We start from the raw sequence: 15,765 nt of genomic DNA on the forward strand, positions 1-15,765 counted from the left end.
GGCCTTTGGATTTTGCTGTAAGTAGACAGAGACAGTAACAATTGCTGTCTCTGTGGAGTGTAGGGGCGAAATCCAGATTGTAGTGGGTCAAGGAGTGAGTTTAATGTAAGAAAATGGGATAGACATGCATATACTAGCTTTTCAAGAAGCTTTGAGGCAAGAGGGAGTAGGGAAATAGGGCAGTAGTTGGATGGGGAGGTTGGATCAAGAGAAGTTTTTTTGAGGATAGGTGTGATCTACTTGATTTACTGGTCCTTTAAGTAAAATATCTCTCTTTTTTTGCAAAGAGATGTTCAAGTGATATTTTCATATTTTTTTTACAGATATCACTTGATTTAGCATATGGGTAAATGTCCTTCTAATAAAATACTACTATAAAAACAGTGTGCACTAATTTGACATCACAGAAAGTGTTGCCTCTATAAACAGATACACTATACTGATCTTTTATTTCTCATGTAAAGGTGGCATATTTTGTTGAAGGTTAATTTAACATTTTTTTCAAATGTATACCATAGATTTATTTTTCAAGAATAAACTCCAGATATTTTCATCCATATTCCTTCAAAACAACTTAAAGGGACATGAAACCCCCAAATTTTTCTTTCATGATTCAGAAAGAGCATGGGATTTTAAACAACTTTCCATTTTACTTTTATTATCTAATTTGCTTCATTCTCTTGATGTCCTTTGTTGAAAAGCATTTTTAAATAGGTTTAATAGCTGCTGATTGGTGGCTGTACATAGATGCCTGGCTCACTCATGTGCATTGCAATTACTTCAACAAAAGATACCTAAATAGTTAAGTAAATTAGATAGTAGAAGTAAATTGGAATGTTGATTAAAATTGTATTCTCTATCTGAATCATAAAATATTTGTTTTGGTGTTTCATGTCCCTTTAATAATAACATCAAAATATAAGATCTTACATAATAGTTGAAGTCTGAATACTTTTTTAGAAATATATAAAACTTTGGTTCCACTTTAATTGCATTTACAAGCAAAAATTGTTTTTACTTCATTTTACTTTTTAAATGAAACTTAGCTGTCACTATTTTGGTCTTCCTTTCATTTTGAGATCTTGATTTGGAGAATAGGCTCCAAATCATGTGACTCAATATCTGAAAATGGAAGACTACCAGTTTTGGGTATTATTACAGTTGTAATCCATGTTTAAGATACAATTGTACTGTCCCTGTATTATCATCTGGAATAATGAAAGCAATAATATTTGATAATTTACTGAAATATTTCAATGCATACATTTATGTTATGTTTGTTTACCTGCTATTTACATTGACTGAACTAGGCTTACCTTTGACACACAATGAGATTTGTATCTTTCGGGCCACCGTAGATTTTTTGGTTGAGGGAACCATGTGATCAATGTGTCATCAGATGAGGAAGTACATCTATGTGACAGGGTGCAGTGGGGTGATGGCATCTTATAAAAAGGTAACATTAATTATGTCGCTTTTTTATTCTGCTGATATTTCTGTGATCAATGGTCCTGCGATGTGCGACATTGCCTTGTGTGCTCAGCTACGGATTTGACGTGCATTTTATGTGCAGAGCATCAACCCCTTGTCTGCAAGTGAAGACTGCAGCGCATTGCGTACCAATCCTGTCTGGCAGCCAGGGGTTAAGGATACATTTAACTAATCTCCTGCTGCACCTCAGTCTGTAATATCTGACTTTTACTAGATTTGCCTTTCAATTGTTTCTTATATGTGGTCTGGTGTTGTTTTTGATGCAATCAACAAAAATGTAGAAGTAATATCAAATAAAAAGCAATGGTCATAAAGGTGTTGCATTGTGCAGTTCTAATTTCTGCTAATCACAGTTACTGTAGTAAACTTCATCATAATTCATTGGGATTTAGAGTTGTTTTTTTTTGTCCCCAATTTACAAAGATCCAATTCATTTTTCAGTGAGAAAAATCTTTCCAATTTTGATGGTATTCTGTAGAGCTTCAAAAATATAAGGAAGCTTTACATATAATAATAAATTAACTCCTTGGGATAATATAAGAATCTGAGAGAATTGTGTTGCTGCCAATTATATGTGCATATACAGAAGTGAGTGAGATCTCCCTGATTCCTTTAGGGTAATATACTGTAAATGTGGGAGGTTTGTGGAGAAACATCCATCACTTAACTACTGTGATAATAATTATATTCACATTTAATGCACATCATTTTTTCTTTAATTATCTTTTACAGTTGATGACTTTTGTGACTTAATATTTTTTATTTGTATTTTTTAAATTGCTCTTTGTAACAATTACGTTCATGCTTAATTCTTTTTTTTTTTTGTCAGAAAGCATCATATTTGTTATTTTGATTTAAAAATATATATCAACAGATTTTATCTCCAGTTTGATAAAAAAAAACATGAACACAGAATAAAGATAATGTCAATTTACAAATTAAATGTGATTCTTCATTTAGTTGCATTTTCAGACTAGCGTTTTAATTACAAAGTAGAATCTTTGTTTAAAGTGTAATCAATTGTTATAGCCTTTTACTATCTTAAGTACAATCATTTAACAGTGAACGTTTTATTTTCGGAATCCACTTATATGAAACGATAGCATTCAGACTTAATTAACAGACAATTTATATAAACTACTGTTACTAGAAATTGTTTTAGCAACTCCCAGTAAGTATTAAAGCTTGTGCATTTATAACATTGAAATATTTTCTGTTGGTCTAGAAATATTATATATGCCCCAAAAAATAAATAAATTAATTCATTTTAATAATAGGAAATCAAATTACTTTAAGTTTGTACTTTAAAGAAAGTAACATTTACCATGCTTTCTTGCAGCTAAAGAATACAAGATTCCTGTCCAAGGTCTATAAAAACCTACACTGAGAATTCCACAGTGTTAGTAAAATGAAGTTCTATTTGTAAGCATTTTTACATGAACAGTTTCACATTTATAATATTTTACAGGTTTAGTTACTTTATTTATTATTAACATTGTTGCAAAATTTTATAGATGTTGGACACAGTTATTTCATTTATCAATTGCTTATGTGTATGTGCGTGTGTGTATATATACAGTGTGTGTGTGTGTGTATGTGTATATATATATATATATATTGGAACAAATAAAGGGTACTTTCAGTCATGAAGTATAAAATACTTCATGCGGAAAGCTCCTTTACTTGTTTGCAGCATTTGCTGCACTGGGCTGCCAAGGCAGCCCGCGGCAGAACGCTATTTGGTTAAGAGGTGACGTTTCTACCTCTTAGCCAATAGTTGTGCGGGAAATCCGGCTTGGCGATGGATTTCCCGCACAGCTATTGGCTAAGAGGTAGAAACGTCTCCTCTCAGCCAAATAGCGTTCTGCCGTGGACTGCCTTAGCAGCTCAGTGCGGCGAACGCTGCAAACAAAGGAGCTTTCAGCATGAAGTATTTATACTTCATGACTAAAAGTCCCCTTTATTTGTTCCAATGATAAACCACCCAGCTGATTTTACTGATCACCTGGTTAACATTTTAGCCAATATTAAGCTAATTAGCTAATATTAAAAATGTTAAACTTTTATTCCACAAATTATTAAAAAAATACATTTATGTTAAATTATGCAATTAATTTGTGCTTTGGATAGCTGAAAATTATATGATAATACAAATATTACAATGCCCCCACCCGGCTACTTGATAATGCCACCACGCTGGCAAAATTTTCTGTGGAGAACACTGCATAACGTTCTTGTGTGTATAGTACAAAAATGACATGATCTGCAAAATAAGTTTGTCATTTTTGCAATCCAATATCCCTTAGATGGAACATTAAAGTTATTTTTGTTTCATCTGAAAGAGTATTTTTTTATATGTATTAGTTTGCTTGAAAATGTATGTATCTCTGGTTAAAAATAAAGCTTTTTTTGTTCTGTTCTTTGTGGGCTGTGTCAGTATCAACCAATGAAGATACGTGAGTCTTCTTTATCAGCTAGTGAGCTTCTGTCCTACAGAGCACTAGTGTAGTTTCAAAGTAAACAGCTTATAATGGGACATTAACCCCTTAACGACCAAGGACGTACGCCACACGTCCTCAAAAAAAAGTCAGTTAATGACCGAGGACGTGTGGCGTACGTCCTTGGTCTGGAAAGCAGCTGGAAGCGATCCTGCTCGCTTCCAGCTGCTTTCCGGTTATTGCAGTGATGCCTCGATATGGAGGCATCCTGCAATAACCCCCCTTGGCCATCCGATGCAGAGAGAGCCACTCTGTGGCCCTCTCTGCACCGGACATCGGTGGCCGGTATCGTTGGTGGGTGGGAGCAAGTCTGGGAGGCGGGTGGGCGGCCATCGGTGTGCCGGATGAAGGAGAGGGGGGCGGGATCGGGGGCGGGACAGGCGGGGGCGCGCACGGGAGCGCGCGCGTGCACAGGGGGCGGCGGGCGGGCGCGTGCACGGGGTGGGAGCGGGAGGGAACCGCTACACTGCAGCAAAAGTTAAGTAAAGAATAGTAAAAAAAAAAAACATTTAACTAAATAAATTATGATCTAAGGGTTCTGGAAGGGGTGGGGGGTTGGTCTGGGGGGGGGGGGAGCTACACTACAGAAAAGGGCTATGAAAAAACGAATAAACATACTTTTGTTACTAAACTGGGTACTGGCAGACAGCTGCCAGTACCCAAGATGGCGCCCATTAAGGCAGAGGGGGTGGGTTAGAAAGCTGTTTGGTGGGGGATCAGTGAGGTTGGGGGCTAAGGGGGGATCCTACACAGCAGCATATGTAAATATGCCAAAAAAAAACAAAAAAAAGCCCCAATATAGCTTTTATTTTAGTACTGGCAGAGTTTCTGCCAGTACTTAAGATGGCAGGGACAATTGTGGGGTGGGGGAGGGAAGAGAGCTGTTTGGGAGGGATCAGGGGGTCTGATGTTTTAGGTGGGAGGCTGAGCTCTAAACTAAAGCTAAAATTAACCCTGCAAGCTCCCTACAAGCTACATAATTAACCCCATCACTGCTAGCCATAATACACGTGTGATGCGCAGCGGCATTTGGCGGCCTTCTGATTACCACAAAGCAAGTTTTTTTTTATTTGATCGCATTTGGCGGTGAAATGGTGGCATGAAATATACCAAAATGGGCCTAGATCAATACTTGGGGTTGTCTACTACACTATACTAAAGCTAAAATTGCCCCTAAAAGCTCCCTACATGCTCCCTAATTAACCCCTTCACTGCTGGGCATAATACACGTGTAGTGCGCAGTGGCATTTAGCAGCCTTCTAATTACCAAAAAGCAACGCCAAAGCCATATATGTCTGCTATTTCTGAACAAAGGGGATCCCAGAGATTAATTTAAAATAATTTAAGCCATAATTGCACAAGCTGTTTGTAAATAATTTCAGTGAGAAACCAAAAGTTTGTGAAAAAATTAGTGAAAAAGTGAACATTTTTTTGTATTTAATCGCATTTGGCGGTGAAATGGTGTCATGAAATATACCAAAATGGGCCTAGATCAATACTTTGGGATGTCTACTAAAAAAAAATATATACATGTCAAGGAATATTCAGAGATTCCTGAAAGATATTAGTGTTCTAATGTAACTAGCGCTAATTTTGAAAAATAATGGTTTGGAAATAGCAAAGTGCTACTTGTATTTATGGCCCTATAACTTATAAAAAAAAGCAAAGAAGATGTAAACATTGGGTATTTCTAAACTCAGGACAAAATTTAGAAACTATTTAGCATGGGTGTTTTTTGGTGGTTGTAGATGTGTAACAGATTTTGGGGGTCAAAGTTAGAAAAAGTGTGTTTTTTTCAATTTTTTCCTCATATTTTATAATTTTTTTTATAGTAAATTATAAGATATGATGAAAATAATGGTATCTTTAGAAAGTCCATTTAATGGCGAGAAAAACGGTATATAATATGTGTGGGTACAGTAAATGAGTAAGAGGAAAATTACAGTTAAACACAAACACCGCAGAAATGTAAAAATAGCCTTGGTCCCAAACGGACAAAAAATAGAAAAGTGCTGTGGTCATTAAGGGGTTAAACACTAAATAATTTTTTTTTAAGCATAGTATTGAGGTTATCCCCGTCTCCCGCTAGTCATGAGTGCCGCCATTTTGAAGTCAAGCTTTCCAGTGCTGACCTATTTGCACATGTGCAATAACTCTCCTTTATATACCTGCAGTAAAACCTAGGTTCTAAAATGGCAGCACTCATATTTAACGGGAGATGCATAAAATGTATTTTGTGTTTAATGTCACTATAACCTTTTTAATTTAAAGATTACCTTTAACCTGTTTAAATAATGCTCTGTCATATGCATAATAGAACTATGTGTAGTTTAATGTCCATTTAAAGGGACATGAAACCCACATTTTTTCTTTCATGATTTAGAAAGAGCTTGCATTTTTAAACAACCTTCTAATTTACTTCTATTATATAATTTGCTTCATTTTCCTGTCATCCTTTGTTGAAAAGCATATCTATATAGGCTTAGTAGCTGCTGATTGGTGGCTGCACACAGATGCCTTGTGTGATTGGCTCACCCATGTGCATTGCTATTTCTTCTAAAAAGGATATCTAAAGAATGAAGCAAATTAGATAATAGAAGTAAATTGGAATGTTGTTTAAAATTGTTTTCTCTATCTCAATCATGAAAGATTTTGGGTTTAGTGTCCCTTTAAATCTTATAATTGGAAGTAGATATTGGGCCAATGGCAAAACAGTATGGCAGTTCCTCACTGTTGGATACCTACATATTAGTTTTTTTTTATCACTTTGACACTTTCCATTTGCCATTCTTATTTGCCAACTGTCCTAATTTTATTTCAAGGTGTATGTCTGATATTTATTTAGTATTTTTTTGCTATGACATTTTAGGTCCACTACTATTCCATTTTTACTAATAATATTGAATATTCCTCTCTCTCTCTCTCTCTCTTGCTCTCTCTCTCTCTCTCTTGCTCTCTCTCTCTCTCTCTCTCTCTCTCTCTCTCTCTCTCTCTCTCTCTCTCTCTCTCTCTCTCTCTCCAAGCATTTATTTTTGAGAAAGGAAAATTGAGCTCAGAAATATTGCACAAAGACACTGTGATTTGACATCTCACAAATGACCCTTAGATATAATAGTATAGGCAATAATTAGATCTATTACTTGCTAATGTAAAAAATTGCAATTTCTGCCATTAAAGGGATAGAGAGATCAAAATTAAATGGGTGCATTTCATTTTTACATAGAAACATGTTTGCAATATTTCCATTAGCAAAAAATGCTTTTAGTAAAAGTTGTTTTTGAGTGGCATATGCACATATGCTGTGAGAGCCCAGTATTAATGCTGTAAGACGTTCATGATTTAGACATAACATACAATTTTAAACAACTTTCCAATTTACTTCTGTTATTTAATTTGCTTCCTTCTCTTGTTAACTTTTGCTGAAAGGTTTATCTAGGAAAGCTCAGAAGCAGCAAAGAACCTAGGTTCTAGCTGCTGATTGGTGGCAGCATATATATACTGATTGTCATTGGCTCATCCATGTGTTCATTTAGAAACCAGTAGTGCATTGCTGCTCCTTTAACAAATGATACCAAGAGAATGAAGGAAATTTGATAATAGAAGTAAACTGGAAAGTTGTTTAACCCTTTGATGACAAGGATAATTTGTCTACATCGAAACAACGTTCCGATGTAAACAAATTGAAATCCTGCGATCGTGCACGTGATAGCGAGATTTCAACGATGGGATCGGGTCAGGGGGGGCGTCCCTGTGAGGCTAGGCACGCCTTCCAGACCGCGATCATATCATGGAAGCGCTGTTGGCTTTAGGACAGCCAATGGTTATGATGTTCTATTTCCTCCTAACGGCACTAAAGCCCAGTGTAATTATGACGGAATAGAATGGCGTAACGACTATAAAAGGTTAAAATTGTATGTTCTACCTAAATCATGAAAGAAATGTTTGGGTTTCATGTCCCTTTAAAGCTCAGGTTGTTGGTGTTGTGTATTGTGCTTGGGAGGTCAGCATTAGTGTCATATAAGTTACTGCTAACTCTTTAAAAAAGTGTAGTATTTGCATACTGGTGCCTTGGCATTATGTGTATGCAGCTGAAAACAGTAATGTCATTTTTTGCTAATGGAAGTATATTGCAAAAATGTTTCTAATATACTACCATTAGCATATGTACATATGCAGCTGAAAATTATGGGGCCAATTTATGAAAGTGCGGACGGACATGATCCATTTAAATTCATTTATGTTAAATTATGCAATCTATTTGTGCTTTGGATAGCAGAAAATGATATAATAGAAAATATTATACAGCCCGCACACCCTGCTACTTCTTAAGGCCACTTGGCTGGCAACATTTTCTGTTGGGAACACTGTTAAAATGTGCAAAAATCATTTTATAGGGATAGGGGAAATCACACAATAGTCCTATCATCTACTGGTCAGCACTGGGGTCTACCATTTGGTCACACCTGTTTATAAAGCAACAAAAGTAATTTAAGGGAGGTACTAAGTATAGAACCAGAAAATTGCTGTAAAATGAGTTTTTGCCATATTTGTTCCAAAGAGAATATTGGGTTTAGTAGATTGTGATACATTATATTGGACTAATGTGTTCATAATTTATATTACATTCCCTAAGCTTTACACACCTAGTGGCCTCTTAAAGGGACACTGAACCCAATTTTTTTTATTACGTGATTCAAATAGAGCATGCAATTTTAAGCAACTTTCTAAGTTACTCCTATTATCAAATTTTCTTCGTTCTCTTGCTATCTTTATTTGAAAAAGAAGGCATCTAAGCTTAGGAGCCAGCTAATTTTTGTTTCAGACCCTGGACAGCACTTCTTTATTGGTGGGTGAATTTATCCACCAATCAGCAAGAACAACCCAGGTTGTTCACCAAAAATGGGCCGTCATCTAAACTTACATTCTTGCTTTTCAAATAAAGATACCAAGAGAATTAAGAAAATGTTATAATAGGAGTAAATTAGAAAGTTGCTTAAAATTGCATGCTCTATCTGAATCATCCCTTTAAGATGTAATTTACAGAACTCTTGCCTTTTAGGGCATTTATTTATTTAGATATGTTTCATAATTTTAACTATTAGACACCATGCCATCATAAAGGTAAGTGATACTGAGAACATACAGTATATCTTAATTCCAAAACTTGCAACTTGCTTCTATGTAGAACAGAACATTTATCTTCCCTATCCTTAAACTATTAATAGATATAAATTAAATATTTAAATGGACTGAATTACCTGCAGACTCGCCAGAAACAGCAGTGGTCACAAAGACCGCTGCTCCATAACCTGTCCGCCTGTTCTGAGCAGGCGGACAGACATCGCTGGAATTCAACCCGATTGAGTATGATCGGGTTGATTGACACCTCCCTGCTGGCGGCCCATTGGCCGCAAGTTTGCAGGGGGCGGTGTTGCACCAGCAGCTCTTGTGAGCTGCTTGTGCAATGCTGAATACGGAGAGCGTATTGCTCTCCGTATTCAGCGAGGTCTGGCGGACCTGATCCGCACTGTCGGATCAGGTCCGCCAGACTTTGATAAATAGAGGCCTCAGCATTTAAAAGAGAATTGTCTACTCTTTCAAATGGTGGTGCTCCTGGAGCAGTAATGCCACGCAGATTTTTTTTAATTTTATTTAAAAGTAAAAAACAAACAAAAGAAAAAAACACTTGGAAATTTGCTTGAGGATGTTACATTATATACATAAAAAAAATGTCTGCACAAAAAGCTCAAAATTGGCTCAACACTGGGATGAAAAAAGGCTTAGCAGCGGAAGAGTTAAAAATAATAATAAAGGTTGAAAAATCTGAGTTATATTAACCCCTTAATGACCAGCACCGTACCCTGTATGATGCTGGTCGTTATGGCCTTCTCTCTGCCGCAGTCTCGCTCAAAATTGCGAGATTGCCCTATTTCTGCATGCCCCACGAGTGGGGCACTGCAGATATATAGTTGCAGAGTTACCAAAGCAGATTTGAGGTGCCTTCTACAGACTAAGCTTGCAAGTGACAGACATATTTTAAATTATATAGCTCCCATTATGCAATTTCTACATTTATTGAATCCAAGAGTGGCTTCATCTTATGTTGGGAGGTACTCTTTTAATATATAAACGAGGTTGGTATTCAAAAATGTTAGTTTGGTTACTTACAGCCACTCATTAGCTTTGAGTAGTATATCCTATTGACATATTGTAGTGTACAAGATACTCTGTATTGGATAGTTTGTTCATCTGGCTAGCATATTCCTTCTGTATGTACAATATATATGTAACCTTGTATTGTATTGTATTGTTGTTGTAAAACCCCAATAAAAAGACTAAATAAAAATAAAAAAGAAATAAAAAAAAGAGAGATAATCCCCTTATTACCCATTCCCCAGTTTAGCATAACCAACACAGTTATATTAATACACTTTTACCTCTGTGATTACCTTGTATCTAAGACTCTGCAGACTGCCCCCTTATCTCAGTGCTTTTGACAAACATGCAGTTTAGCAAATCAGTGCAGACTCCTAAATAACTCCACGGGAGTGAGAACAATATTATACATATGGCACACATGAACTAATACTGTCTAACTGTGAAAACCTTTCAAAATGCTTTGAGCTAAGAGGCAGTTTTCAACGGTTTTAGAAATCACTTTGAGCTTACCTAGGTTTAGATTTTCAAAAATACCTTCAAGGGAACACAGCAAATTTGATTAAAGTAAATTCGAAAGTTGTTTAAAATTGCATGCCCTATCTGAATCATAAAAGTTAAATTTTGACTAGACTGTCCCTTAAATTCCTGCTAAATTCCATACAGTATTTGCTTGATCAGCGCAGTATCTGATTTCTATATATCCCTAATTTACCTCAGCAGAAAAGATAAGTAGCCTTTTAAGTTATATGTCCCTGGACTGTAACAATGTGGTTAACAAAATTAATTTAAATATTTTAAAGCATTTATTTTGAATGCAGATCTTTAGCAATGTATTACTTAAAGGGACATGAAATCCAAATTTTTTCTTTCATAATTCAGATGGAGAATACAATTTTAAACAACTTTCTAGTTTACTTCTATTATCTAATTTGTTTCATTTTATTGGTATTATTGGTTGAAGGAGCAGCAATGCACCACTGGTTTCTAAATCAACACATGGGTGAGCCAATGACAATCGGTATATATATATGCAGCCACCTATCAGCAGCTAGAACCTAGGTTTTTCGCTGCTCCTGAGCTTAACAAGATAAACCTTTCAGCAAAGGAGAACAAGAGAAGGAAGCAATTAAATAATAGAAGTAAATTTGAAAGTTGTTAAAAATTGTATTCTCTATTTGAATCATGAAAGAAACATTTTGGGTTTCATGTCCTTTTAAAGTGATTGTAAAGTTTAAGGAATTAAAGCCCAGTATCTAAAAATACTCTTAAAGGAATAGTATAGTCAAAATTACACTTTCATGATTCGGATAAAGCATACAATTTTAAGCAACTTTCTAATTTACTCCTATTATCACTTTTTCTTTGTTCTCTTGCTATCTTTATTTGAAAGTAAGTTTGGGAACCTGCCCATTTTTGGTTCAGGACCTGGGTAGTGCTTGCTGATTGGTGGCTACATTTAGACACCAATCAAAAAGTGCTACCTAGGTTCTGAACCATAAATTTGCCGGCTCCTATGCTTACATTCTTGCTTTTTCAAATAAAGATACCAAGAGAATGAAAACAATTTTATTATAGGAGTAATAATAGTAATAGGAGGAAAGTTGCTTAAAATTGCATGCTCTATCTGAATCATGAAAGTTTAATTTTGACTAAACTATTCCTTTAAAAACAGGGGCACTTTTAATTAATTAGACTTTACAAACACTTTTTTTAAAATACTTACCTTTGTGTTATGGTAAACAGACCGCCAATTTTTCCGCCTGCATCACCTTCTGTATATTGCAGATTGATGACAAATCTGGCTTCCTCCAAACATTATGTGCCCCCATTGGCGTCCAGCTCATGGGGCATGCAATGATTGGAGGGAGCCGGATTTGTCATTGATATGCAAAATACAAAAAAAATTTTTTAAATGACTTTGTAAAGTTTAATGAATTAAAGTGCCCTATTTTAAAGAGTTTTTTTTAGATACTGGGCTTTAAAGTGAAGGTCAATTTTTGGGTTTCATAATACATCATTTTGAAGCTTATAGTATAAACACTGTAGTCGCTCACTTTATATCTCTAAATAACGGATCGTTTGCAAATAAAGAGTTATTATAATGTACCTCCGTTATCGCTCTAATCTCCGCCCATACAGCACTTCCTTATTCAGCTGTTATGACGTCGCAATCTGTCTTTCAAACGGACTACGCTCGTGCACCCGTGTGTTGTCTCTAAATGCGCATGCGTAGCCACATCTAAACAGCGCATGCGTTTTCATTTACGGCCGTAATGAATCCAAAAGTATTACAAACCGTGGGTTAGATGAGCAGCGTATTCATTTGTACCTGTTCTTAGAGATCGCTGCTATTTTTCTAGGATGCGGGAGACCGATGATACCGATGCAATGTATCAAAAAAATATGACAGCGGAGAACGCATGCACGTAACATGAACGAGCATGCCGATGATGACTCGCTATTCAATTACACGCATGCGCATATTGTTTCAATGACGAAACAGAAAAGGGGCTGGACGCGACGGGGGTAAACCGAAGATTGAAGAGAAAAACTGTCAATAAAGGCACTGTGATGGGCGGATTGTAATGCTGAAACGGAGCGCATTCAGATCGTGAAAAATAAAACTTTTTATTGCATTTTCCTATGATTTCATGAATGAACCTCATACTAATTATATCTAACTTATTGTAAAATGATAAGCACAACCCCGGACTTGACCACTTTAATTCCTTAAACTTTTACAATCACTTTAACTGCTCATAGATATTATATGCATATATAAAAATAAATTTTATGTCACTTTAAATTATTATGATGGACACTGAGATTTTTTTTTTAATATATCTCAAGTGATATAGTTTAAATAAAAACAGACATAGAAATATATTTATCCATTGATGCTTGTTTATTTATTTAAAAGGCATAACCACAGACATTACAGATATATTTCATCACCAGCTGTACATATGTGTTTGCTCTCTGTATTTAGCTGAATTATTGTTTAAAATGTATATTGCCATCTTTTTGGAAGATTGCCAGACTTTCGTCTCGAGTTTGGAAAGCGCACCTGTCGCGGATTTGAGTAGAGATGATGTTAAGATTTCTAAGTGCTATATCCATGGGATTAGATAACCATGTATATTTGTTCACAGCATATCACATATTTTCACCATGTTAACTGCAGAACAAATGCATGACAGAAATACTGTATGTATAAGTGCTGTAGTGTTTGGTAGAAACGAGACAAGAATACTTTGGCTGAATGATAATCTCGTTAGCAGTGTATTTTTATTCTGATAAATGAGTATTTCATTTCGAAACTGAATAATAAAATATCCATTTAAGACTTTGTAATCAAATATATTTCTGTCACAATGTAAAACTAAGTTTAAATGTCATCTTGCACTTTAAAACCAGTTGGAAAAAATTGTAGTAGTGCCATTTATAGACGTATGACATTTCAAGTAAATATAAAATTTTATGATGAGACACTATAGACTTCTGTATATCTGTTTGAGTGTTTTCTATATTCTACGTTTGATAAATGTAAAGAATAAAAAATATACTTGTGTTTTCAGGTGAGAGGCTGCAGAATACTACACACAAACCACACTACATTGTTGATTAAAATTATGTTGTTTAAAGGGACATGAAACCCAAAATTTCTCTTTCATGATTCAGATAGAGAATACAATTTTAAACAACTTTCTAATTTACTTCTATAATTTAATTTGCTTCCTTCTCTTGTTATCATTTGCTGAAAGGTTTATCTAGGCAAGCTCAGAAGCAGCAGAGAACCTAGGTTCTAGCTGTTGATTGGAGGCTGTGTGTATGTATGTATGTGTTTATGTGTGTGTATGTGTATATATATATATATATATATATATATATATATAGTGATTGGCTCACCAATGTGTTCAGTTAGAAACCTTGCTGCTCCTTCAACAAATGATACCAAGAGAATGAAACAAATTAGATAATAGAAGTAAATTAGAAAGTTGTTTAAAATTGTATTCTCTATCTGAATCATGATAGACAGTTTTTCCAAAAAGTATGTACCACAGAAACTATAAAGACAGTATTCTTTTTGTTCCTTGCAATTTATGTCATGAATCAGTGGAGTGACAGTGGTTCAAGGGACAGGAAATCCCAACAATTTTGTTATTTAGATAGAACATACGTTAAACAACTTTAACTTTGCTGACGGAACAGCATTGCACTACTGGTAGCCAGCTGAACACATCTAGTAAGCCAATCACAAGAGACAAATGTGTGCAGGCACCAATCAGCAGCCAGCTCCCACTAGTGTAGGATATGTGCATATTCTTTTTCAACAAGGGATACCAAGAGAATGAAGCACATTTGAAAATTGAAGTGAATTTAAAAGTGTCTTAAAGTGACATGCTCTATCTGAATCAGGCAAGTTTAATTTTGACTTTCGTATCCCTTTAAAGTTACTTTCAAGTTCCATTTTAACTTACTAACAATGTACAAAGTCACTGATTTTTAAAATTTAAAGAATTGTTGTCTTGAAATCTTCTGTTGTTTGCTGGTACTTTTCACTGCTGTCTAAATGTTACTCCTATGTTGCCTCTGGGTTGGCTGCAGACACTCTTGAGACATTACCACAGTGATCCATTGCAGAGTGCGTTTGGAGGGCAGTCAAAGCAAGTCAGTTCTTAAAGGGACAGTCTACACCAGAATTTTTATTGTTTTAAAAGATAGATAATCCCTTTATTAACCATTCCCCAGTTTTGTATAACTAACACATTTATAATAATATACTTTTAACCTCTGTGATTATCTTGTATCTAAGCCTCTGCAGACTGCCCCTTTTTTCAGTTCATTTGACAGACTTGCAGTCTAGCCAATCAGTGCCTGCTCCCAGATAACTTCTCGTGCACGAGCACAGTGTTATCTATATGAAATATGTGAACTAACACCCTCTAGTGGTGAAAAACTGTTAAAATGCAATCTGAAAGAGTCTAAGAAATTAGCATATGAACCTCCTAGGTTAAGCTTTCAACTAAGCATACCAAGAGAACAAAGCAAAATTGGTGATAAAAGTAAATTGGAAAATTGTTTAAAATTACATGCTCTATCTGAATCATGAAAGTTTATTTTGGCCTAGACTGTCCCTTTAAGTCAAAGCCATGCACCTAAACAGCAACCCCATACTAGACCCACTATGTTACTACAGTACTACTCTTTGCTGTGTCTAAATATTGTCTTTAAAGTGCCAGACTTATTTTGTTGCTTGTAAATAATAATCTCGTCAACGTGCATATCAAAGTGTTCTATACTTCGAATGAACAAATTGAATAAAAAAGCATCTGAGAACATAGTTCTTTGGGAATGTTTGTAATTTTATATTGAGCTCTTATTTTCTCCATTTCACCTCACCATATTGGCTACAATGAGCTAGACCATTTATTAACCTATCACCTGAGGAATCCATTTGAACTATATTTAAAGGCGTGGCTTCTTAAGGCTCGCCCAAGTTTACAACAATCATTGAAGATTGCCGTGAAATTTCATATTTGAAAGCCGGAAGTCCTATTTTTAATTGCGAGTCTTAAACACTTACCAAAAAAACAAACATGACCCTCTTTGTTGT

At 35.4% G+C, this 15,765-nt stretch overlaps 1 protein-coding gene across 1 annotated transcript in view; it reads left to right on the plus strand.

Annotated features, from left to right (window-relative positions):
- The first annotated feature begins 1,386 nt into the window (after nucleotides 1-1,386).
- BTRC (beta-transducin repeat containing E3 ubiquitin protein ligase) overlaps nucleotides 1,387-15,765 on the plus strand; it is a 559,581-nt gene continuing 545,202 nt past the window's right edge. The window contains exon 1 of the mRNA XM_053692479.1: nucleotides 1,387-1,456. Within this exon, the coding sequence (XP_053548454.1) occupies nucleotides 1,388-1,456 (69 nt within the window). The 5' untranslated portion in view covers nucleotide 1,387. The remainder of the gene's footprint in view (nucleotides 1,457-15,765) is intronic.

This window comes from Bombina bombina, chromosome 9 (genome assembly GCF_027579735.1).
Source record: "Bombina bombina isolate aBomBom1 chromosome 9, aBomBom1.pri, whole genome shotgun sequence".
Taxonomy (NCBI): domain Eukaryota; kingdom Metazoa; phylum Chordata; class Amphibia; order Anura; family Bombinatoridae; genus Bombina; species Bombina bombina.